This window comes from Cavia porcellus, unplaced genomic scaffold (assembly GCF_034190915.1).
Source record: "Cavia porcellus strain 051 isolate PalLab524CR breed Dunkin Hartley unplaced genomic scaffold, mCavPor4.1 scaffold_33, whole genome shotgun sequence".
NCBI lineage: Eukaryota > Metazoa > Chordata > Mammalia > Rodentia > Caviidae > Cavia > Cavia porcellus.
Window position 1 is genome coordinate 4855789 of NW_026947516.1, and position 27478 is coordinate 4883266.

Below are 27478 nucleotides of genomic sequence, written 5' to 3' on the forward strand. Positions count from 1 at the left end.
GGTTTCACTAAGTAAATTACATTACCGGTTTGATTGCTAAGCTTACTAGTATCAACTAGATAGGCTTGGGAGTTTTCCAGGTAATTAATAAGGCACATTTCTGGTTGTGTCTCCATGGGTCATGGAGGTGTGACCTTGGATGCTGTATCTGTTCCCTGGCTCTTTTTTCTCTGGTAGTGTTCCCATGCTTTAGCTCCCAATCCTATGCAATGAGATCTTTGGTGCATCATGCCTTTCTGCCATTATGTTTCTACGTTGGATCCAGTCAACCATGGACTGAACCTCCTGGAACTGTAAGCCTAATTGAACTACTTATCCTTTAAATTGTGGGAATTCTAGCTTTGGGAACATTGCCTATTACATGTCAGGCATTCTTATCTGCTAGGACATTGTAAGTAAGGGTTAAAGCTTAAAGCATTTAATGATGCAGATAAAATACATGATGACACAAAATAAAACTGTAACTCAAGTACTGAATGAATATTTCAAACCAGAGTTTCTTTCCTTCCAGGTACAAAATACTGTTAATGGTTATAATGCTCAACTAGATTTTATCTTGAGTACCTGTCGAGAGACTATCAACAGGAGAATTCTTTATTTACAACAAATGGCCACATTCATTTTCTGCAGTACAACACAATCTGGGTCTTATAAACACTTGTCAAAAGAAAAATAATTGCCTTAATTTATCACCTCAACATTGTGCCCAAGTTTCCCCAACAATTCTTTTTATTAATTTTAAGTTTGCTGTCACATACGTATAAGCAGCATTCTGCCCTGGAATGCATGTATCTGTTTACCAGTAAATCAGTACACTGTAAACGTGGCTGTAAAACAAAACAAAAAAAAATGTTGTGCAATAAATTTAAAAATGCAGCATTCTAGGTATCCCGAGAGAGCGCTTTGGGAAGGTCATGTTGGCCAGCCCGAGTCCTGCACCCATGAATCAGTACTCTGCTGCTTTATGATCCTTGCAGAGCACAAGTATTCTCCTTTTTTCTGCTTGGCACATCTTTGCAGTAATAAATAGGTAATTGCTTTTGTTCTTTCTAGATCAATCTTTGTGGTAATCACATATAAATCCTTAGGATTATGGCTTCTGTTATTATTTTCTGCAGGCTTTAGCTCCTCATTCTTCTTTCCTGAGCTGCAAAGCATAAGAAAAATAATCACCACAAGCGTGGCACAGATACTTGTGCATTCTGTCCACTGAATTATATTTATGACCACTAATTATTTTATTAATGCTGTAAATATACTTACCATCTAAAAATTACATTATATTTCTCCCACCAGTGACTCTCTGGGAAACCTCCAACACAGAGCAACAAATCTACTTTTAAGTGCTGTTGGGCAAGGCAAAGGGATCATAGTATTAGAAGGTGAGATAGTATTTAGAACTAAGATATTCCTTGGAAAATAATTTGCAGAATTTCCGTACGGAGAAAAGTAAAGTTTCTACACTGCAATGCATACAAGTAAATTTTCAAAACATAAAATAGTACTAAAGATGCATTAAAATAAAAGTCAAAAAAGGAATCATAATTTTAGGTAAGTACTATAAACACTTTACTGATGCTTAACATAATTTTTACCAAGTAGTCGCTCTGTGTTAATTCCTTAATGATCGTCCAATCACTATGCAGTTCTTGATCAGATACACTTTTCACATCATGGGTGACGGCCTGTTAATGAAAGGTCTTAATCTTATCAAGGCAGTCCTGAAAGCATTAAGTGCTGGTACAGGTTTCATTCTACCACTTAAAAAGCTCTCAAAGATAGAAGTGCTCTCTATAACAAGGGATTTGAATTGCATAGCAAAATATCAACATGATGTCCATTGGTTTCATCTGTATTTTCTGCCTTTTCTCTACCTTGTATACTTACATTTTAAAATTAAATGTCTTATTTCCCTGTTCTTGCCATCTGAGGCAACTGGCTGTCATGGTTAATCACCCCTTCAATGGGTCAATACCGACATGAAGCCCAGGACCACAGAGAGGAGACGTGCATCCCTAAGATATCTAGTACCCAAGGCCAGGTGAGGACTATGGGTTGTGTCACTTTGGAGAGAAATAATGCAATACTGTTGGAGATGGAATTGGTGCAGCATCTTAGGTACCAGGTAATTCTGAATATGTGTATAGAAAGAAGACACCATGTAACTTAAGGCTGAGCAATTGGCTTCTCGTTTTCAGTGACAAAAATAGAACTCAAAGATCTGTGCCCAGACAAGGTAGATGTTCAATCCTATATTCCTAAATCTTGGAGATGATTGTGTGCTTCTTGGGTCTCAACCTTAATTCTTTCTGACCTGCTGGAAGCCCTACTTTTTGAATCCGTTTTGGTATCTTTCTTTAAATTAGCTAAGCTTGCTTTCTATCACTGGGACTAATAAATAAATGCAAATTGACAGCTCCTAATAACTAATTTCACCATATGACCATTAGTTAGGTGAATATGATTTACTTCAAATTGATTCTCCATCTGGTTCAAAGCACTGGGCTGTTCATTTTCCTCTCAAACAGAAACACAGAATGCTAATATTGTTATAAAACTTATCTTTATTGGAAGCATTGCATTAACAGCTGTAAAAGTTTCAGATGAAAATTCAGAATGCCTCTGTGAATAAAGAGATTTCCAGAGAATGACTCACACCAGGAAGCCCCAATAATTTCATTAACAGAGTAGGGTTCCATTCCCTGAGGGCCAATAGCTGTAGTTATGAACACGACTGGTATTCTGTCTCTTGTTCACCACCAGTAGAAGGAGACAGATCTGGCTATTAAGTCAGAAGCTGATTAAGGGACGTCCTAGTAACCCAAAGGGGAAGAATGATTAAAGGGTAAACTCGTTGTGACATGTTCTAAATGAGGCCACAGTGGTGTGGACCAGGATGGATAGGGGCTTAACTATGGGTTGAAATTGCAACAGCCCCGAGGTGGCTAGAGATCACCATATTGTCAAGAATTAGAAACAGATACCGATGATGGATTAAGTTTGTAAACAACCCATGACAATTGATTTCTATGCAAATGTTTTTAATGATGCGTAAGTAAGTGGAGCTGATGGTTGAGGATGGATGTGTTTTCTCTGGGGAGGTTTCCCTCTACAGAATTAGAGTTTGCAAACTTTATTTTCCTCCAGTACTTGGAAGGTCAGGCCTTTCGAGGTTGATCGCTGTAATTGAGAACTGGACCAAAAGAACACATCTATGCATTGCTGAGAAATGAGCTCAGTAAGTCACAGTTCTGGGAGGTCAACTCTTGTAACCTGAACCACAGACCAGCTTTCTCTTAGGAACACACTCACAATTGTCCAAGCAAAAGTTACAAATGTCTTGTCAGGGCCTCCTCTGGGATTAATGAAGAAATTCTGAAGATTTGCCCAGGCTCCCATCTGGAAAAAAATAAGAGCTTAAATCTAAGAAGCGTAGGCTATTAAAATCTTAAGCTGCTGTCCTTGTATATATACAATAATTAGGGTATACTGAAGAAAATATTGTCCTGTGATAATGAAATCACAGGTGCAAATGTCAGACTTAAGAAAACATAAAAGACTGCTGATTCTGATGTGCAGATAACCATTAATTGTTTTTAAAACCTGCCCTACTCACAAACTGGAAGTGGTCTAACCAGCTTTATGTTTTAGTGTACAGTCTTAGAATATATATTGCAATCGTTAGTAGTATTGATTCACAGGTAAAAAAAAAAATGTAGTGTTCTTGGCTTGTTTTTCATGTTCATAGTACCAGGAATATTTTGGTATATTTATGATTGTTATTCATTTTAAAGGGAAAAAGAAATAACCAGAATATTTTGATATATTTATGATTGTTATTCATTTTAAAGGGAAAAAAGAAATAACCAGAAAATCAAGAAGCAAACAAATCAACATCAACAAAAAACACATGAGAACAAGAAGAACAAAGAACAACAATAGTTACATAGATGTAATTTAAGAGTAAAACAAGATGATAGTAATTTAATAATGGTTGTTATATTGCATACTGTTATCTTCAAAATAGTTACTCAGGGTGCCAGATTCATAAATAAAACAAAACAGTAAAACAGAACAAAAAATTAGATTTCAAAAACGAGACAAATGAAATCCCCCACAGTTGCTATAATGCATATTGTTATCTTCCAAATATATACTTGATCTACCAGCTGTAAGCCTGCAAAGTCTATCAAACAACACAGGCATTATTATTATTATTATTTTTGCTTCAGTTGCTATCATCTCAACCTGACTTCTTCTGAATCAGCCCATTGCTTAAGGGGTAGAAAAGGTTGCTTTTTTTGTCTCCCAGCCCGCACACAAGCTGGCACATGGGAAGGCCTGAGTCTGTTTTTGTTCCTCATGGTGGATGCCCCAGATCATGGAAGTTGTGATTTTTGGTTTGGTTTATTTATTATAAAAGTAAATGAAGAGAACAATTCTGATTAAGAAGGCATCTTTTTTTTTTTAAACAAGCAATTAAGATGTGTTATGTAGAGGTACAATCCCCCAAGAAATGTAAACATTATGTACTACACGTACGTACTAATAAGCTAAAGTAACAAAAAGGAGATTGTTATTGTCTATGCCTAGGTGTCTTCCAAAATCCCTGTGCAGTCTGGAGGCAGGTATCAAGAATTTGTGATTGATTCATGGTCCAAAGCTGGAGATATTAGTGTAAGTGCAATACCCACTGCAGGGTGGGTGTGACCTACATACTCTAATAAGGGCTAGAAAGAGTCCTTTCTCCACACACCTCTCTTTCATTCTTGTTGCTTTTGCTGTCCTGTGCCACCATGACCTGTTGCCCTCTGCACATCACCCTGCCTTGGAGCCAGCTGATTATGGACTGAAACCTCCACAAACAGTGAGCTAAATAAACCTTTCCTTCCTGCATTGTGGGCATCAGGTTTTTTTATCTCAGCAAAGTAACCAAGACAGAATTCATATACTTTAGAAAGCTAACCTTGGCTCATAACATTTAATTCCATACACGATTTGGTGTTTTAGAGTTCTTTCTAAAAATATTCCTCAGCTATTGGCTTTATGAAAATCAATGTCTCCAATGGAGTACTACTCAGCTATAAAAAATGACCGCATTGAGACATTTATAAATAAATGGATGCAGCTTGAGACCATACTCATAAGTGAAATAAATCAAACTCACATGTATAAATACCGAATAGTTTCCCTAGTGTAAGAAATGATAAGAATACATAGAAGTATGTGGTAATCATGACTCCCAATCATATTGGTTTGAAGCCATATAATGTTTTCACTCATTAACCGCAATGTTTTAACCTGGGGTGTTCGATTTTAGTATATATGATAGCACGAATAGCTATTTTGAAGAAAGCAACACAACATAAAAGCTAGTGCTGATTTAATATTGTCTTGTTTTAAAGTCCCATCAAGCTGTAGTACATCTGTTTCCACTGGTTTTAACATGTTGTATCTAACTATATTTCACTGTAAGCTATAGTATAAACAAAACTCTTTATAGGCAAAGAGATAATATAGAAACCATTGTTTGTTTTCCATTAGCAGGTTCTAAATACCCTGTAATTATTGCATTCTCTTGAAAGGCTTCACACTGTCTAGATATGCTTAATATTATAGCATGCGAAGTGACACTCAAATAATTTAAGAGGCACTGTGGTGACTATGTTAGATTACCTGGTGGTAAAACACAATGATGCTTGAATTGCTCGGTTCTGCCCTGCATTGTTCTATTACAATATCCTCTCTTATCTTAATCTTCCTCTTATTTTTAAATTAATCTATTTTCTCTCATTTTTTTAATTAAGGGAAAACTAAAGAATAATGGGGCATACTATAGTAACTTTTTTGTTGTCCTATCAACCTGACTTGAACCCCAGTATTGCTCTCCCCATCTTGTTCTGTCTGATTATTATATATTCTATTTTGTTTGATAGTATCAAGTTTGAAGGTATAGGCAATCACTTTGAAGGCAATAAGATATACTATGATGCCCAATATGGATTGACTATCATCCTTTTTTTTGAAGTCCTGTAACGTCCTCAGTGATTTTATTGGTATTGTTCCATATTGTTTTGATCAATTCTATTATACTTGATGATACAGACAACTCAATTTGAAAATAGCAAGAGGCACAATGGTAACCACTTTTGATCACCTGGTATTCTATTTTTGCATCACGTGCTATGCCCACCCTTCTGTTCTAACTGACTCTGTTTTGCTTAGTGACATTTGTTTTTATTCTCTTCAAAAAAGTAATAAGAACCGTGAGAGTAATAAACCCTAAAAGTCTAATTGTTACTGTAAAAAGAGAGGATAGTAAGGTGGACTAAGGGATATAACCGCAGGTATGTTCAAGAGTGTAGAACGGAAAACCATGTAACTGAGCTCTTGTTGGATCATTGAATGGAACTGTCTCCAATTCTACTGTATGAATGTTCACTTTATATGCTTTAATTTAGTGATATGGACAACTGTTTCTGGAAGATAATGTGTAGCCTGTTAACTGGTGATTTCGTACTGTATATATATTTTTTCTAGAAATACTGTATTATTTGTACCCTTTTACTGCATTGTTTTTTTTTATGTCCTTTTTTTTCTTCTCTCTTTAAATAAAAAAAAAGTGAGGGAAAGAAAGTGCTCTAAAGGATGCAATTGCAAGTGTGTTTAGGTGTGTTAAATAGATGACCACATTAATGTTTTTGATAGGATCACTGAACACAACTGTTTGCAGTCTCACTGTTTGAATGTCCACTTTGTATGCTTTAATCCTGTGACTTGAACAACTATCTCTAAAATGATATTGTGTAATCTATTAAATGGGGATTTCTTACTGTTTTTTTTTTTTTGTAGTTCTCTATTACTTGTACCCTTATACTGTTTTGCTTTGTTTTGTTTTTTTCCTGTTTTTCCTTTTAAATAAAATTTAAAAAAGAAAGAAAATCAATGTCTCATCACTTACATTTACTACCATACTTATGACTTATAAGAGTTATTCATAGGGGCTGGGGATTTAGCTCAGCGTCATAAGTACCTGCCTTGCAAGCAGGCGGTCGTGAGTTCAATCCCTGGTACCGATAAAAAGGAAAAAGACCAAAAAAAAAAAAAAGCGTTATGCATATATTTCTTTATGCTTCCTCAAATTAGTCTGTTTTCCTCTATTAAGGTAGAGGGTATTTTTAATGATAGTGATTGTCAAATTTTAATGTTTATATAAATCACTGAAACAGTCTTAAAAATATTGATCCTAAATCAGCAATCCTGGGGCCAAGGCACCATATTTTCCAAAAACCTGCAAACACATTGATGTTGTTTCTGGTTTTGAGAAGAAGTCTTCAATTGGGGTTACCGAACTTTCTGAGTCAAGCACCAGCTAGTAAACATTTTGAACTCTTTGACCTGGGGTCCTCTCTGGCTCTGACTCAAAGCAAACAGGGTCAGTACAAACACAAATAGAGATGGTGTTTCAACTAAGTATTATGTATGGTCATGAAAATCTGAATTTTATGTAATGTTTGTGTACTATAAAACATTAAAGTTCTTTTCCAAACACTGAAAAATGCAAATGGCATCCTTAGCTTGTTAACGCTATGAAAACAGGTAAGTAGCCAGACTTGGCTTGGGCCTGAAGTTTGCCGATTCCTGTTTTAATTGACCGTTGGATATAAGGCTGAGCTGCCTACAAAATGGGAAAACCTCCTACAGGGAAAAGCAGTGCTTTCTGGCCCAGTCCCAAATGCTTTCTGTTGTTTAGAGAATAATTCAAAGATGCAAGGCACTTGAAAGCAATGTTAACCTGATTATTTGGACCGTGTTTATTTCTCTGTGTTTATTTTCTAGATGTTGTGTTTAGAGCACATATCTACCATCTGTTCAGCCCATGACCCTTGAGTTGTTCACTGCGGATCAGTGGGACATAGGAAAAACATCTATGATGTTTTACAGAGATTAATCTCAGTCTAATTATGGCTTAATTTTGACTTCAAGAGATGATGGTAATTTCTTGTTATTTAATGTCTCCATATGTCTTACAGTTATCGTTATGAGAAATAAAGATAAACCTCTGTGTCCATCATTACTCTAAAGTTTTGAGCCTCAGGTAGAGAATTACTGTGGGGGGAAATGGAATATTTCAGTTACACATGATATTCGGGGGACCTCTCCCACTTTGAGATTAAGGACTTGTGACAAGATAGTATCAACAGAAATAAATAAGACAACTATGGTCCTGGAATTCAGTCCTTTTCTGAAGTTTATGATGCCATGTAATAAAAATTGGGCTTTATTATGTACTACTAAGAAATGGATAAATACAAACAAACATACAAAACACAAAACCAATTTTTACTTTGACAACTCCTGTCCATAAGTTTTAACACTTAACATGTTAATTTCACATCTAGCCCTTCAAATCAATGAAGTGTAATATCTACATCTCCACTGCCTATTTAGGCAAGAGTTGTCTAATCTTATATTTATGTAAGATGATGATTAAGATATTAGAGTTGATAATAGTGATTATGGCATCCAAAGCATGTATATTAGCATTGCTTCATTTGCTCCTAAACAGTCTAATATGATTATTTTCTGATGAGAAACTCGAGTATCAGACACCTACTGTCTCCTTCAAGGTTCCACAGTAGCTACATTAGATAGGAAATTCTAACTGCTAAAATAATAAATCCAAATATGTGTGATGGCTCAACATGATGAAAGTTCACCTGCTAATACCGAAATGACCCATCAGGTGCTCCTGATTGCTAGGTGGCTACCATCTTGAACTCTGACCCTGGCTTCATAGGAACATACCATCTTCTGTGGCTGGAGTCCAGGTTTTCTGTCTTGTGGATCCACATCAGTGAAAATGAAAGAAACTGGACAAGCACACATGGAAAGGTCTTATGGGGTCACCCGACACTTTCCCTCATATTCCTCCAGCTGGAAATGAGTCATGTGACACCCAAGTGCAATCTTTGAGAGCTTACACTCTCCAAATCGTACTGCAAAGGGAAAAGATGGCTTAGCGGAATGAAGTTAAGTGATGGTAACACTTTTCCTGCTTCTGGTCTCCTTTATAAATCAGCAGCTTCTTTTAATTTCAGTGCCATGGGACAAGCAAGTCTGACTTTCATTTCCTGTGAGTTTATTATAACAGTCTTTCAATTATGCAGAGTCAGATTCCTTTCCACGCTGGGCGTATTTTCTCTGTTTTAATGTCCTAGCCCATTGAAATGGCAAATGGAACTTGTAACATTTGAGAAGCTTGGAACTGTAGTGTAAGGGACCCGATGAGAGTTTACATTTGCATGAAGCCAGAAGATGCTGAGGAAACCCACCGGGTTTCAAACCCCATCCACACCCCAGGTTAAAAATTTCATCATGGCGCTAGGAGCAGGTGATATCTAAGCAGCCAGCCCTGGAAGACAATTGGCTCCTTCTCACCGATGGCTGGCAGAACAGATGGGGCTGCCCAAGACTCTAGAGTGTTTTTATCTTTTCTTTTCCCCATGGTGCTTGCTGAGTGCATTTATGTTTCTGGCTCTGGATTGTGAACAAAAGCCGTGGTTGCCAGCCAGCAGAGAGTCAGCCAGGTACAACGGCAGAAACACTTTCCTGTGCTCTTTCTTATTAATACATCCTAGTGACAGGCTGGGAGGCTCAGCTAATCAAGCAAGCTGGGCTGCAGCTAATTTGGTTCGGCCTGTTGCTTTGATTCTTTTTTAAATCACGAATCAATTATGCAGGTATCTTTGTAAGGCTCTGTGTAGGAAACAGAGTGTTTCTTCTGGGACCAAGGAGACAGCTTCAGGAACATAAAACACGAGGATTCCAAATGCAAATGTTTAGTTAATAAGTAGGAAATTCTAGAGAGTCCACCCAGAAGACTGGCAGAGCTACATAAAAATAATAATAACTGAGCAAAATTGCAGGGCAGAAAATCAACACGTAAATACAGGTTGCTGAGATAGTATACAGTAATAGTGAACTCTCCAAAAAGGGAAATTATAAAAAACAATCTCACAGTGGCTCCAAACACATCACTCAGGGTCATTTTGTGCAAAATAATCAAAAGTTATCACAGGTGGACTAAGGAAGATATGGCTTTGCATACCTGCATAGGTGCCAGGGTTCTATAAACAAACAACAATTTAAAGTGCTAAATAAAATCAATGAGACAATGAAATTTCATATATTTTTGAAGCAACTATTGTGTCTCATTGACAAGGATCCCTCAGCTGTCTCGGAACACATTTTTATTATTTAATGCTTGGAGTTAAATGTCTCTTCTAGGTATCTAACTGAAGTCTGCAAAGCGATGTTAGAGTCTAAGTCTTCCTGGAACTGGTTCACCAGTTTCTCCCCCAAAGCAGGTCATTCTAAACTCCAGCAGTGCAAACTGGTTTCCATTTTACCAGAAGGCCAAAAAAGGTACCAATTGAAAGATTTAATTTTTGACTAATTTCCTATCATTTGTACAGAGGCAGACACAGAGTGACTGAAAAATATATTGGGATCTTTAAATGGAAGAAAACCTACTATAGGAGATGACCTATTGCCAAGGATGATGGGAAGCTGAGGGGAATTATGCTGAGTATTTTGCGAAACATTAATGACCATGCATTCTTTAGCTCTCACCTTGCTAACAACAGCAGGTTATGACAGTTTCTGCCAAATCAAAGCATTTCAGTGTGTCCTTGCTTCCGTTAGTCAGTGGGTCTGGTACTGCATGATGCCTGCCTCTTCTCCAAAGTCAAAATGAGCTTGAAAGATGAATGTTTTGAGGCAATTATGGACACTGAGGCAGCTGGAATCACGAAACTAAAAGCACTATAGAAAGAGGGCTTGCAGAGAACTCTTCAGGGAACAGGCACGATCTTCTGAATTTAACACAAATGACTAGAAAGCAGAATCGCAGACGTCATGCCAGGCTTGAATGAGATTTTAGCATTTGTCGGAGTTTGAGTTTCTTACATACCGAGGCATTCAGTCCAGAACTGAGATGCAGGTGTTCTCCTGGAACATAAATTCAAGACAATAGAAGCCACAAGACAGAGAATGGAAATTATCCAGTGCCACAGAGCAGCCTCAAGAAAAATGCTGCATATTTCAGAGCAAAGTCCATAGCTCAGTTTTTTTTTTTTTAATGATAGCTGCCTTAAAATGTAGTTAGACTGAGGAAGTGTTAATGCTAACAAGATACTTAGCTGCATACATCCAAAACACATCTCAATCAGCACATAATTATTAAGGACACATTTCCCACACATTTTTAAGGTTTTGCAAAGGTGGTATACATTTGGCATTGAAAGCATATCTTAACGCAGGTGTTCTTGATTTTAGACAGGAGATAGGATGGTGGTTAGTGGCTGCCATATTGGACCACACAACAATGACCATGGGGTGAGATGACTGGTTTCTTTGTGGATGTTTAGAAGCTAATTCTGCCCAGGAAATGTTGCTAATGCAGATGATAAGTTAATGGAGAGAAAGCAGGTTGTGGTAAATGTCCACTGAGTCTTCTTTTACAGAGTCGAGCACTCCTCCCTATATGGTGCTAATTCCTCATGGGACTCCAACAGCTGAACAGAAAATTGGAATCCAGTGACTATGGCACCTCCCCTGGGAAGCGGCCAGCTGGTCTTCCAAAGGTCAGAGGAGGACCAGGATGTTCTCCTGGACAGTTATGTCCTTTATCATTTCTATGCAGCAAAACCAGGCTAGATCCCTTTCCTCAGATTTAAGTCTTCACCTCTGCAAATCCAGCAAGCTGATTGGCACCCGGCCTTTAAACGTTTTGCAGGTTGAGAGATTCCATGCATGACTTTAGAAAACATTTCCACTGTTTAATTATTCACGGAGCCAAACAGCTCTCCTGGGTATCTAATGGAAGTCAGGAGGGAAATTTCAGAGTCTTTAATTCTTTCTTCAGAATTGGCTGGCTATTTTCTGTTTTAAAATTCATGACTTTGAGAACTATAGCGCTTTGTTTAAAGGCTACCAGCTATGCAAAATTTGTCACGATTTTGCTGGAAGCACAAAGACAAAGTTTTGATTTTTTCACAATCGATTGAATCATAAATGAAATTACACTGGTGTACGTTAATCTTTTATGGACTATGTAGAAGGAATACAGTTCCTTCAAACAAATCCAGGATAACAGCACAAAATTTTGAATTATAAGGATGAAACTGTGACCTTTCATCTGTTTTAAACCAACTTTTCAGTCCCAACCTGCATATCTTAGTTGGTCTGTGTTTGTGCCACTTCAATTTTCTTTCTTAACTTGTTTTTTTCCTTTTCTTTAAGATACTAGAGATTGGGCCCAGAGCTTTCAGACTGAACTACATCCCAACCCTTTTAAAATTATTTTTGAGACAGGTTCTTGTTAATTTACTAATTTCTGCAAAGTGAGCTTAAATTTGGGATCCTCCTACCTCAGATGCACTCAATGGGGGAATTACAAGCATCCTGTTTTATTTCTTAACTAATATGTGAGGGATTTTTGTGTGTCTATGTTTTCTGGTTTTTCCTCATCGATCTCCAACAGAGAGACCCAAACCATCAAAAGAAAGTGTCAAACAAAAGTCAAGACATCTGATCACACCTGCTGCGAGCTGGGGAAAGGTATTACATCTTAGCTTCTAGAAACACACAGTGAAAAAGTTAAATGCCTAGCACATCTGGGTCTTTTAGGGGTAAGCCGCAGCTTGATATTTGAAGGTACATACGGCCCATCTAAGAGAACTCCAGGTTCATACGATGCTTCAGGGCCTAATCTTATTATTGCAAAGTAGATGCTGGTCATTTCACACAGGCGGAGCACTTGCCTGAAGAAAAAGGGTAAAAAGAAACCCACAAACCAAGCCGGGGGCTCAGTCCAGGGTTTTCAAACAGCCGACTTCAGGCCAACTGCTGACTGGGGTGTTATTGAAAGTGCTCACCCCAAAGCTGCGGAGAGAGGGCCTTAAGTAGGAGCAAAAGCAGCACAGGAGGAGAAGAGCAGGGAGCTGTGTGTGTGCCAGGGTGACCGCAGGAAACCACAGTGCAGTGGGAAAGAGCCACTCACCGGCCAGGTGGGGCGTCTCAGAGAGGGGATGTGGTACCTATGGGGAGCGGGCCTCATCCTCCAACTTTCTCCCATTTCCTGTCCCTCATTCATCCAAATTGCCTCCTGGATATGGATTCTCCTGCTTCATGAGTCTCCACTGGGACCTGTGCTTCCTCCAGGCATGGGAGATGCCAGGAGTTTGGTCCTTGTGGGCGTGATGCCCTAGGACACAAGAAAAGCTAACAAGGTAAGAGAGGGAATATTGAAAGAACCAGATTCATAGTGTAAAGTTTTGTAATACCCACACTTTTATTTTTCTATGGAGTTTGCGTCTAGGATTTGTCTGCCAATAAGTGACCACACCAGCCTATGTAGTTATTTGTTTATTTATCTACTTTTGTTCAGTTAGTTCTGTGATACTGAGGATTATATCAAAGGCTTTCACACTGACATTCCCAGTCCCTTATTTTTTATTTATTTCTTTCTTTGTTTGTTTATTGAGTCAAAGTCTCGCTATGCTGCCCAGGCTTTCTGAAACTTGTGATCTGCCTGCATCAGCCTTCCAAGTAGCTGGAATTACAGGTGTGCATCACAGCTGGCCACAGTTTTAAAATGTGGTGGAAAACGTCTTGGAAAGTGTTCATTTTAATGCTATTTGGCTTTCTGGATATATCCATAGTACCATTCCGGCATGCCATCAAAATTAAACTTTTAATGATGGATTTTTTTATATCTTTTCATAATATGGCTTTGAAAGATAAGAGAAGTCTTACAATGACTATTAATGCTTGGTCTAATAATTGAACTTTCAGCATTGTTAGAAATAGAGGGTCTTTTGTATAGCTTAAAACTCTTGAGCATTAAGTAGTCTGTCCATCTCTCTCTTAAGTATTCTTTTCTGTGATATAGAACTACTTTACATGGAAAAGAGGTTAAGACAGAGAGCTAGGTATAAGAATTGAAGCAAGCCCACCATGTAAAGTAATGCAAAATACCACTGAGTATAAAGAAACTACAAAATAATTAGAGAAATCTTTTTGAGAACAAAGCAAAATTGTGATCATATGTTCCAGCCAATTAAATGAATATTTAATTTTAATATGGCATAGTTTATTCATCTAATATTAGGGTGAAATGAAATATACATACTTCTCTAGCACTAAAGATAATCTTTTAAATTTTCTAAAAGTGTTCTCAACTTACTTGAAAGTCCTACCAAATGCAGTGATGACATGGGATTAAACTCTTAACAGTTAAAGTCTTAGTTCTGATTAAGACAGGTTTTTCAGGTTTTCATTTACTCTTCATTGGAAAGCATTTAATGTGTTAGCCTTTTTCTTCTACACGGAATGATGCTTAAGATTACAGAGTGTCTTACCTACTTTCTACTCATCACTGAAACAAAAATACCTGATGCCCAAAGTCGGGAAAGGAAAGGTTCATTTCTTACAGTTTTTGGAAGTTTCAGTCCATACTCAGTTGGCTTCAAGGCAGGGTGGCATGGCTGGGCTGCAATTCGTGGTGGCTGCAAACAGCAAGGCAGAAACCATCAAGAGAGAGATGTGCCTTCTTCCTGCCATTACATTACATCCTGACTCCACCTCTAAGTGGGTGTAGCACTGACACCATCAATGCAAGCACTAGACAATGAACCAATCACAGATGCACAATGCACACTGATAAGGCTTGGGGGTCACAGACATAAAACATGACACAGGGGAACTTGATTTCAAGTTTTTATGGTCCCATATTTTTACCATAATTGAGAATTCTTCCATGAGCATCCTTTATAAGCTATTTATTGAAGTATTAAATTTACCCCTTGTAATGAATCATGGTAGGCAGTGCTCCCTATCATACTCAAGGTCATACCACCAAAGACCTAAAGATTTCCACTAAATGTTCCCTCTTAAAAGTTTGCCTCCAAGTATGTCACCCTGGGTTCCAATCTTTTAACACATTGGCCTTTGGGGGAATATAACAGACTCAAATTATAATATAAATCAACTTTCTTATAAAATTACAATGGTATATTGGTTCACAAACTTAATTGTCTTCCATAACTCTGATTGCGAACCAAATTGAGAATGGAATCCAATTCCCCTGTAAGGTCAACATTGAATCTGTTATGGTTTGTGTCTAGAGATCCCCTCAAACCCTCACGTGGTCCTAAATTTTTTTCAGAGGATTTCTCAGGGACTGAATCTAGAATGTGTGATTGATTTATAGTGCAATGATGGAATTAAAGGATAGGCAATTGTTGGATCAGTCCACTGATTGAATTGGCACCCCCTTAAATCCAGCAGGCTAGATAACACAAAAGGTGCAGAAAGAGAGTTGTTTCCCATCTTGGCTTTCTGATTATTTTGTTGTCTTCCATTGCCAGGAACTATTGCCCCGCTGCCATGAACCACCCTGCCTTGGAGCCAGCCAATTATGGACTGAAACTTCTACAAACCGTGAGCTAAGTAAACCTTTCTCCCTTTAACTTTGGGTATCAGGTATTTTGTCTCAGCAAGAAACATATCAAAGACATTCACCATTGGATTTGATTTGGTTCTCATAGTTTGGTTAACGACCAGCATGGTGGAGAGAATTAAGTTTATGAGCAGAGATACTACTATTTCTACCAGTGAATTTGGCTTTATGTTATATTTTTCTAATCAATACCTAGTATTTTCACTTTTTAAGAAATTCACTGGATTGCCTAGGACAGTGTAGCCCAGCATATTTCACTGCTATAGTGGTAGAGTTTGACTTTGAATTTCTCAATGACAACATCTCTAGTTGTAGGTAGGGAGTTTAAAAAAAAAAAAAAAAGAATCAGGATGATATTATAGGGACAGTTGTACCAAGTCATTTAGTTTAGTTTTCCTTGCCATTTATAAATGCAAGATGCTATGTACAGGTTCTTTCAATGCCTCCAGCACATCTTGAGAAGAGGTCAAAAACACACGTGGATGTGTCTGGTGTATCTACTCTGCCCTGCTGTAGCAATAATGTGTGTAAACTTAATGTGCACCTCTAGCCAGCCCAAAGCAGAGAGAGCACTGAGAACTTTCCTGAATAAATGTAGCACCTGGCTATATGCCTGAATAGTAATAATTCTGACTTGCTTCCTACTTTACAGTTTACAAGGTGTTTTTACTACACATATGGGGAAGCATATGTTTCTGGTTCTCTTTAACAATACTACCCGCAAATATTTTACACACTGTCAAACACTGGGATAGAACACCTAGATAGAAGTTTATATTTATAGTGAGAGACTATTTCCCATTGCTGAATCTTCCCAGTCTCTGGGAATGGGTATTAGAAATAATGACACTTTGTTGAGACTTCAGAGGAACCTCATGAATAAGGACATGCGACAAGAATTCCAAGTTTCATAAAGCGCAAGGATTTTTTTCAAGTTAGGCTTTTTACTTTTTCACTCTGGAGTCAATGTTGGATTGGGACCCAGTGTTGGCCTTTTTCATGGTATTAATCTATACTGATGACTGTGACCCATAGTTAAAAAAAATTACCATCCCAATTAGAAATTTGACTTTCTAATTGAATTGTGCCAGTCCATATTGCCAAAGCTGGTTTGGAAGTTGACAGCTGATGTTGTCAGCTGGGTAAGTGGTTGCTAAAAGCAATATGCCCTTTGAGGTGCCCATGGAAACAGGAGACTCTGGTATTTGCTACTCAATCAGCATGGAAGTGTTATTTTTCTCATATCCTATTAGGACTGACTCCACACCTACTGTCCATGTTGCTCTGGGTTGGACTCCAGGATGGCTCAATGGGACTTTGGTCTAAAGAGCTGAAAAAGGATGCATGTGTCCTGTGATGTACTACAGATAACTGGTTTCCCCTCGACACATGATTTTTGGGTAGTACTACATTGCTTACACACCCAAATACAATAATCGTAAGAGCAAGTCAATGCCTCTAGATGGTTTTGCACATGCAGACTAATTTCCATGACTTATCATTATGGTAAGACTGCGATACTCCTGAAAATCCCCTTAGAAACATCATCTACATAATCAGGTGCCCTGAGTAGGCTGACCTAATTAATATCTAGGAGCTGTGATGCGCATATTTGTCAAAATGGATGATATCATGAGTTGCACATTTTACACAGCGTCCAAAACAAAAGTAAACCCCTTGCCAGCCATCTGCAAGCTCATCAACCCTTTTTACATAGAGATTCCTATCAAGTTGCACTCAGGATGGGATGCCATATGGATCATACGGCGGTCATCACCAAAATGGTGATGCATCTGCAAAGCATTTCCCATGAAATGCAACATCTTCTTTCAACAGTCAAAGGAAATGCTACTCTGATTTTCAAAGACTGCAATGTGAACTTGGCTGGCCTCACGATTCACTTTACATTCAAGTCAAACACTGAACATGGAAATAACTCGGGCCAGTCTCTCCCTTAATTTGATTCTGAACATAGCAAGTGACCTCCCGTTTTGCAGAAATGGCAAAACCTACAGAAAGTGGCAAGTGGAGATTCCATAATTATGTTATGCCTCTGTGTAGCAGAGACACTAGTGGATCGATATACTGTGTAAGGGGAAAGTGTGTCTAGAGACACGATAAGGAGACCTTGGCCTTCCTGGCCAAGGGTGGGACCACTGTGATTTTTTTAGATGGACTTTCCTAGGCTGTGATCGATGACAAAAATCACTGAGGAAACAGAAGATGACTCAAAACAGGAACCTGGGTGTCAGGGGACTTGTGGTTGGATCTCTGTCTCAAAGTTTATGTGGACCCAGAAGCACTGAGTGGTGAGACTGTAGTTACTGAACAGAACACACCCTCCAGATTTTTGGTGATGACCGCTCATAGTTGTCTTAGTAATTTTCACTCCCACCAAAGGGTTTTGTCCTCCAGCATCCTTCACCCTATTTTCCTTGCTAGTATTATGGAGCAGACATACATCACAGAACTGTTGCTAACAGATGGAAAAAGAAAGATATATATGCAGTCATGGTAAAATGCCTGCCTTATACAAGTTGCTCAGTAGAGTACATTCCATTTTTTGCTCTTTCATGTATTTTCATTGCATACTGCTTATCCATTTGCTAGACACTTATGGCAGGATTCCATATTTACAAACCAGTTGTGAATTTCTGGATATCAAAATCTCTCATTCATTTTTCTTTATAGATCTACAACAGAGGACCTAGCATTTAATGGCTATCTTTTGAAACAAAATAAAAGATTAGAGGTCTGAATTTATATGAATACATTTCAATATCTTAGGACGTTAAGTTCCATAAAATTTACCTGGTGTCTTAGCTACTTTTTACTCATTGCTGAGACAAAATACCTGAAGCCCAAGTTGGGAAAGGAAAGGTTTATTTCTTACAATTTTTGGAGGATTCAGTCCATATTCAGTTGGCTCCAAGGCAGGTGGGAATGGCTGGGCCGCAGTTCATGGCGGCTCCAAACAGCAAACAGGAACCAGCAAAGAGCAAGACACACCTTCTTCCTGCCATTACATCACATCCTGGCTCCAACCCTTTGTGGGTGGAGCACTGACATCATCAATACAAGCACTAGACAATGCAAATGCACAACTGCACAATGCAAACTCATTAGGCCTGGGGCCACAGACATAAACCATGACACCTGATAATTATATTCTTGCACTGGGCAGAGAAGGAAGTGCATTAATTTTTAAAAACAATATTATCAGGAACTACGCCATGTAAGGTTGGCAAGTTATAAACAGTACCACAAGTACCTCCCACATCTTGGCTTCGTAAGCAGACTATTTAAATGTAATTGAGGTCACTACAGTTCCCAGGGCTGATCACAGAGTGTCATGATGTGAAATTCAACAATACTTTTATTCTTTGTTCAGAATGATCTTATTCCTCTTTAGTTTGTTTAATCTAAACATAAATGAAGATATGGATAACTGCATGTATGTTTAAGTGTATAGGATTGACAACCATATTACAAGTTTTGGTTGGACAGTTGAACAGAACTGTTTGCAGTCTCACTGTTTGAATTCCCACTTTACATGTTACATTTTTGTATCTTGAACAACTATTTGTAAAACAACAATATGTAAACACCAACTAGTGATTTCTTACTGTTTAATTTTTTCCTCTGAATATATGTATTATTTCTACCTATTTTCTGTTTTGTTTAGTCTTTCTTTAAATAAAATTTTTAAAAATGTAATTAAGGTCAAAAAATGTCCCACTCTAAGCCTCTCTTCTTCTCTCCTCCTATCCTTGTCATGACATGTGATGGCTTATACCTGGATATTCCCCCAAAGTCTCATGCGGCCAAAGGTGGAGCTTTTCGGAGGTGAGCTGGAAAGAGGGCATGTGAATTGGGTTAAGGATGTGTGATAACTTCCCAGGGATATAGCTTAGCGGGCATAGTGCCTTCCTGACAAGCATGAGGTCATGAGTTTGATTCCAAAAATATGTGATAAATAAATCAGTCCACTGATTGGGTTAGCACCATTCTGAGTATGGATAATGGGAAGGATCACCTTGATGGTAAAAGTGGCTCTGACCACTTGATTTGTAGTCCAAATGAAGTAACAGGTAAAGGTTGCCTTCTGTCTACCCTGCCATGGACAGTTTATCCTCTGTAATGTCCTACGCCATGGTGCATGGATTCCAACCACTACAGAATGAAACCTCCACAAACTGTAAGCCAAAATAAACTTTTCTTCCTTTAACCTGCAGGCGTTAGGTCCCAGCAATGAGAAGAGTAACTAAAAAATCTCATATATCATTGTTTCTTTTTCTTTGTAGTTTTGATGCATATGTATGCAATTCTAAGCAATTTATGTTTAGTTATCCATGGCTATACTTTTTAAGTGTCATACTGCTTTGTTTTTTTAATTTTTTTTTTTCATTCAATAGTCAACCAATGAAGTGGTTCCTTCATTTGCACTGGTTTTGTATGTTAGTTAGTTGTCTGATACTGTAAGAAAATACCTGATATCATCATCAATCTGCAAAGAGAAAATGTTTCTGTTGGCTCACAGTTTTGGAAATTCCAATTCTGGCCTGGGCAGACCCTTTTGGGTCCCTTGTAGGGAACAACACATAGTAAACAGAGCAAAATCTTCACCCTTTGGGTGGGGAATTGAAAGAGCGGAAGAGGAAAGGACTGTTCCCTTCAGGGGCAGGTCCCCAATCACCTCACTTCCACTGCAATCCCCCTACTTTTCAAGGGTCCTCCATCTCCAACAGCAACATCCTGGGTAGGAAGTCTTTAATACAGTAGAATCATGAGCATGAGATCCAAACTGAGAAAAAAGAAGCCTACTTTTAGAAACTGTGTACCTAAATGTGCTTACATGCAAGCATACCCCACATACATATGCATACCTGTGCATTTTCCAGCTATGTATTAACTTAGATGTGTATCATACATATATTTGCCAGGTGAGCATCTATATACATACATATTAGCCTAATGTGAACAAATCATTATTGGTTTATGCATAGTCTTTTTGTACATCTGTAGCTTTGGAAATACAAACCAGATTGTGCTGAGTTGTGCTGTTTTCAGTAACTATCTTACTGGGTTGTTCTGAAGATTAAATGCATTCTTAAGTTATAGATTTATAGTATAGCCACACATGTAATAAGTCTACAAAAGATATTGAAGCTTAAAGGATCTGGAACCAAAGAGCACAGATTAAATTATGAGTGAACAAGAAATATTTTCAACTAAAGATAACTTAAACACCCATATATGCCTTCCATTTTTCTACTAATTGCAATGAAAGTGACCAAAGAAAATATCAGAAAGGGGCATTTTTATTTCTACAAAGAGAGGACTGTGCTTCTCAAGTACAAATTAAGACATAAAGGACAGGAAAGGAGCCATCCATCCACAGTTCATAGGGGAAGGAAGTACTCACACTCAACCTAAAGCTGTCCTAGGACAAGACACAACACGGGGTCCTGATGAGGATGAGGGTCATGAGGAGAGGAGAAGTTGCTCCTGCAGGGAAATCTGTAGACCAATCAGTGGAAGGATGGCAGAGGGTTCCTCTGAGTCACATCTCCACCTGGTGTGTATGATCAGAGGATGGCCAAGCCCCTTGACACAGGGCACCACCTGACAGTTACAGAAGGTGCCTAGTATTGCATCTGAACATCCATGCAGAATAAATGGTTCTCCAGGGACTGTGGGTACAGCTCAGCAGGAAGACACCTGCCTAGCAAATCCTCAAGGTCCTGAGTTTGATCCCCAGGACCAAAACAAAACAAAACAAAACAGCAAATGCTTATCCACCAGAGAGAGGGCAACCATCTACTGCAGATTCAAATTTCTTCCTGAGAGGCTTCCGTGTTGACCACAGAGAAAAAACAGACTTGTGGTCACCTGGCTTGTCTTCTGTTTGTGTTTGCTTCACTTTCGTTATGCACCAAACTGCTCAACCAGACAGCCAAATAAGAGTTTTCACGACATACTTACACTCCCAAACCAGAAAAAGACAAAACCAAACATTAGCCTCCGTCCGTGGTGATGGGCAGAAAAAACACAGGACAGTGTGATGCTTTTTAAGATCAGTCAGAAATTCTCTCAAGGGTATTGTCGGTAGGGCTGAAAGGATTATGAAATAAAAGCAGTCGTGGAAAGATCACAAATGATTGAGAGCGTGTGAGCTGAGCTGGAAATGGGTTCTGAATATTTAAATTTGCAATTAGAGCAGTGTACGTTGAATGACTGAAGAGAATTAGAAGATGAAATCTAGAATATTGTATAATTCAGGGCTTTTTTTAAAGAAAGAGATGACATTGATGAGGAGAAAGACAAGGAAAACTTTTGATGGGCAAAAGAAAGTTACTTTAAGAAGTAACAGAACTAAAAGTCTCTGAGAAAGGAGCTTTCAGGATGTACGGTTGGCTGGGAAAAATTAAAGACACCGATGTATACTGGTGATGTTTTGAACAATAGCCTTAAAAAGAAACCACACCTCTCTGTTAGTTTGAAAATATAAGATTGTATAAAGGACAATAACTGTCAAATGCCTTCTTTTGGGTAGTAAATTCCAAAACACAATAATATAATTAATCAAATTGTTAGAACTAAGGATTATGATACAAGATTCAATATTCATTGAAGATAATGCATAATTTTGGAAGATAGAAAGCAGGTGGGTATATTGTAATTCACTAAGTACAACAAACCTGATAGCATTACCCTAAAGCAGGCACTAGGTTAATTTGAAAGGCCTCCAAATTCAGACCAAAGTTAACTCTCAAAGAAAGGGAGCAGATGGGCTAAGATAGACCGAACCTCAGGATGCAAAGTTGATAGATATCTGAACCACCAGTTCCTCACAAACACTGCCTGTAATTCCAGAAAAGAATCCAAGAATCTTCCTCTCTAGAGATGCTGCTTCATTTGTATGCTCAATCCAAAGCAGCAAAACACCAGGAATTAGTTGAAAATGTAGCTTTAAAAACGGGAAGCACAGTTATTACATGTACGTGACATTGCTGGAAGCGGTCCAAGATTTCACCGGTTATTTCTGCTACATTTGATTCCTTTTTGTCTTTGTGTTTATTTTGCATAATTCTTATTGCTATCCCATCTACGCACTTCACTACACTTTTCTTGTTTTATATGTATTTTTAAAAATATACAGTGTATTGTTATCTTCAAAGCAGTTGTTCAGATTACAAGATATAGGCATGAAAAAAATAATCAAACATTCAAACAAGGAAAGCACAAACTATTCTTTTTGATGAACTAACAGCATTTAGTTATATAATTATCTATCTTGAATATATTATATATATTAATATTATCTATCTTGAATATATTATATATATTATATATTATATATTATATATCTTGAATATATTATATATTATTATATATTATATATTATATATATTGAATATATTATATATTATTATATATTATTATATATTCTATATTATATATTAAATATTATTATATATTATATATTATATATTATATATATTATATATTAAATATATTCATATATATATTATATATATTCATATATATATTTGAGATAGATACATATAGAGATGTATGTATATGCATCCATATATATATATATATATATATATATTCATTTTTCTTTTCTGATTTCCCCTATCCCAGTTGTTCTTTCCTTTTGAGCCATTTCTTTCCCTTCCTCTTTCACAATATCTACTGTACATTTTGGGTCTCATTTATTGTTTCAGCTTTTTTTACTAGGGAGACAATAGGATACTCACACATGCAAGTCTGATTTACTTCACTTATGAGTATGGTCTCAAGTTGCATCCATTTACCTATAAAAGCCTCAAGTTTATCCTTCTTTATACTAGAATAATACTCCAGTAGATGAAACTTTTTTATCCATTCTGTGGCTGATGGACCTTTGAGTTCTTTCCAAGATTTAGCTGTTACAAATTGTGCTGTTACAAACATGGGTGCATGTATATCAGTGTGGTATGATGTTTTCAATTCTTCTGGGGAAATACCCAGAAGTGGAATAGCTGGATTGAATGGGACCTCCAATCCTAGTATTTTGAGGAATGTTCACACTGATTTCCACAGTGGTTGCCCCCTCCTGCACTCCCACCAACAGTGGAAAAGAGATATTTTTCCCCCACAACCCCACCAGCATTGGGTTATTTTTGGATGACAGACATTCTTTCTGGAGTGAGATGGCATCTCAGTGTTGTTTTTATTTGCATCTCTTGAATGACCAGTGATGTCGAACATTTCTTTATTTATTCTTTAACATTTCTAATCAGCTATTAATTTTATATAGAGAATTTTCATCTCAAATATTGTGGTTTTCATCGCTCCAGGTTTTGTTGAGTACTTTTTTACAGCTTCTAAGTCTACATTTTGCATGTAGAGAATATAATGATAGTCATTTTAAAAAATTTTTTTGCAAATTTTAACTTGAAAACTATGACTAAAGGGCTGGGGGTTTAACTCAGCAGCACAAGTGTCTGCCTGGCAAGTGTGAGGTCATGAGTTCGATTCCTAGTACCAAAAAAAGAATACTGTATAATTCAAGGTTCAGTCTATCTTAGCCCATCTGCTCACTTGCTTTGAGAGGTAACTTTGGGTCTGAATCTGGGGCCCTTTCAAATTAACCTAGTCCCTGCTTTGGTTGGTTTCTGCCATTTGATTAGTTATCATTTTTGCCTCTTTCTGGATATTTTTTATAATCTACCACATGAATGTGGGCAAAAGATAAATACGTGAAAATTGATCATGATTATATCATTTGTATATGCAACCTCATTTAATCCTTCAATATTGAAATAATTGTGTTGATAATACTAAATAATCATTTGAAAATAGTTGGTCGTATAACTTACATTTGATTTTCTAGGAAATAGCCATGTTTTTCATACATACCCCAAAAGGCATTCAATAACTGGAAAAGAGTTAATTTAAAATTTAATTATTACCAGAATTACTTCTTCGAGAGGGAATTATTTACTTGGATTCAAATGTGGACTCTTTCCATCCATCCTCCGTGGTGATAAACAAACATCTTTGACATTTAACATCTCAGAGGCTTTATTGGACTCACAGAACAACATCACTGAAATTCTTTGATTTGAGGGTAGGATGCTGATCGTTAAAAATAAATTTCATTTAATCTTGGAATAAAGAACAGCGGAACATAGTAATTGGGGATTATTGGAATTTAAAAGGACAGACGGTGTGTATTTAAATCACCCAGAGAGTCTTATAAGAAGTCTTAACAGTCTTTTCTATGCTCGAGGAGTGAAATCTTATCTAGAAACTGTCTTTCGTCTTTGGGTTGCCGCTTTGGCAATGACCAGCTCCATCTAATTCGAGAAGCCCTAGGAAAGCTCGGCACTTGAAAGCACTGTGCATCTCTATGAAAATGCATTGCTTATTGATTCCCTGCCCACCTCTTCCATTCTGTGGTGATTTATTTCTGTGCACTCTTTGGTAACCGTGTAGAGATGCATGCGAGGGAAATAACAGGCATGTTATTTCCTTGTCCATGAAGGCATGACTTTCCTTGTCCAGGAAATCTCTCCCCACCGTTCCCTCCACCACTTTCCCCCCAACCTTTTGGGGTCTGTGGGTTGCTTCTGCGAGGTATTTTTGAGGTGTTGGAGTCTCCTGCCTGCCTTCCTAAGCAAGCTCCATCTCCCTGATCATTGTGTCCCCGCTTTACCCTTCATTTCTGCCTTCCTCGTCTCGTGCTGCTGACAATTTTGATCTATAACGTATCTCTGCTGACCTTCTCTTTACCTTGAGCTCGGAATGTATTTTTGTTTCCTCTCCCATGGCTTGCTTCCTGCTTATTTATTTCCCCGTCCCGAACACAGCCATCAAGTGCCTTGTAATTTAAGTTTCCAGGCTTTTTATTCTCACTTTTGTTTTTACCACAGCTCTATTTCTTTCTTCTTGTGTCATATCTTGTTCTTAAAAATGAAACGATTCCCCCAAGGCTGCCCGAGCCTTGGCCTCCTCCTCATTCTCCCTGCAGCCTGTGTGAACCTGCCTCTCTGCAAGCCTGGTGATCACCGTGTTCACTGAGGCGATTTTCCTTGGTCCTGTTTTGGACCCTAATTAGGTGTCGGGGTGGCTCCTTTTCTTGTTTGGTGTTGTCTCCCTAGGGCACTTTCCAGGGCTCCCTGTGGAGATGTGCACCTGCACTTTGTGGGAGAAATGGAGGAGTGCGACTCTGACTGTCCAAATGCAAAGCCTCCCTCCTGAGCCAACGCTTTCTCTGCTTGTAAAATCTCTGAAGATTTGGAATAGCAATCCAGATTTCTTTTCCTTTGTAATTCTCTAAAGGGGTCTTGGTAAAGAGCTCTTATCCTACCATCAAGGGTACCAATGTGAATAAATGCAGGTCAGGGTGCAGGAGAAAGGACCCTTGTACCTTGTTGGTAGGAATATAAACTACTGTAGCCACTGGGGAAATCAGCATGGAGATTCCTCAAAAAACTGAACAGGGAGGAACCATTTCCTCCAGCCATGCCTTAAGCTAAGTCTTGGAAGTGGCCTGAATGTCTATCAATGACTAGATGAATGAACAGAGAAAACATGATATACAGTATATATACCATAGAGTACTACACACCCATAAGATGGACAAATATGAGCAATTTGAGGGAAAAAGGACACGCCTTGAGACCAAAATGCTAAGTGAAATAGATCAGACTCAGGAAATTAAGGAAGCAGCATGGTAGCTCTTTTGCAAGAAAACCAGCACATACAGAGGTATATTTTAAAAGCAAAATGAAAACCAGATGATAGGGTACAGGGAGACAGACTTTGTGGAAAGAGTGAGCATTCTGGATATGAAAGGAAATGGAATTAAAATTGATTAAGATGCAAGATTTATGTTTCAATTTCCCTTAGATAATGGAATTATTATGTATCAAAAATATGTGCTTTCAAAAAACTCTAAAAAGATGGTGTGCAATAGACATGCCCACATACCTGTGTTTATGATGGCGCAATTTACAGTCACTGAACTACAGAAACAGCGAGATGTCCACCAGCAGGTGACCGGAAGAAAATCGTGAGCTGAATACGTACAATGGAATGTTATTCAGCCATAAAGAAGAATGTGTTGATGCCATTTGCAGGAAACCATCGTGCTAAACAAAATGAACCAGGCTCGGGAAGTCAAATATTGTATGCTTTCTCTTATATGAGAAAGCTAAAGAATAGATAGAAAGGGAAGAAGGAAGGAAGGAAGGGAGGAGAAGATGAAAAGAGGAGAGGAGAGGAGAGAAAAGAGAAGATTAAATTATTAGAGATTGTTGTAGTCAGGAGTTGTATACAGAGGACAACTAGGATCAGGACATGGAGTTTATAATATTTTTATAATGATCACTGGGAGTTAACACAGGAGAATGTAGGAAATCTATCTGCAACACCAAAGACATAGATTATTTAGTCAAGAGCCTAACCCCCACGTCAATGTCCCACATGAGTCCAGATAAAAACCCAGAGGTCAGGACAATGCCTCCCACAAGTCCAACTGGAGGTCCAGAGCCCACAGGAAGGACTCACCCAGTCTCTTTTACAGATCCGTGCTGGGAAGACCCAAGGGTCAGCAGTGGAAGCCAGAAAATCTATGCCAGCAGGATGAAGGAGCTGTGCTGGTGGGATGAGGGTTCTACGCTGGAGCCGAGAAGTCACACTCACAACAAAGACCAGGGCTGTCCTGAAAGGCACCACAGCCATCCTCAGTGACACGGAGGCTCTGAGCTCCTCCGATGACAAGCACAGTCGGGTACGTGCCAGGAAGCAGCGTGACGAGTTCATCCTGGAGACCAAGCAGCACATGTCTTCCCCTCCGGAGCCAGGAAGCAATGCTCGATGTGAAGACCAGAGCTTCTCCAGGAGAACCAACAGCTCAAACAGCAACTCGTAGTAGAACCCACAATGCCTCCTTAA

The 27478-nt window shown here is 38.2% G+C and overlaps 1 protein-coding gene across 1 annotated transcript; it reads right to left on the reverse strand.

The window, feature by feature from the left end:
* LOC134474561 (uncharacterized) lies at positions 1-27478 on the reverse strand. The gene is made up of 5 exons (XM_063242886.1): positions 27092-27478; positions 14499-14573; positions 1596-1685; positions 1264-1346; positions 1-1147 (listed from the first exon to the last, which is right to left on the reverse strand). Exons 1-5 carry the CDS (start codon positions 27365-27367, stop codon positions 913-915), a joined length of 759 nt encoding a protein of 252 aa, XP_063098956.1. The 5' UTR covers positions 27368-27478; the 3' UTR covers positions 1-912.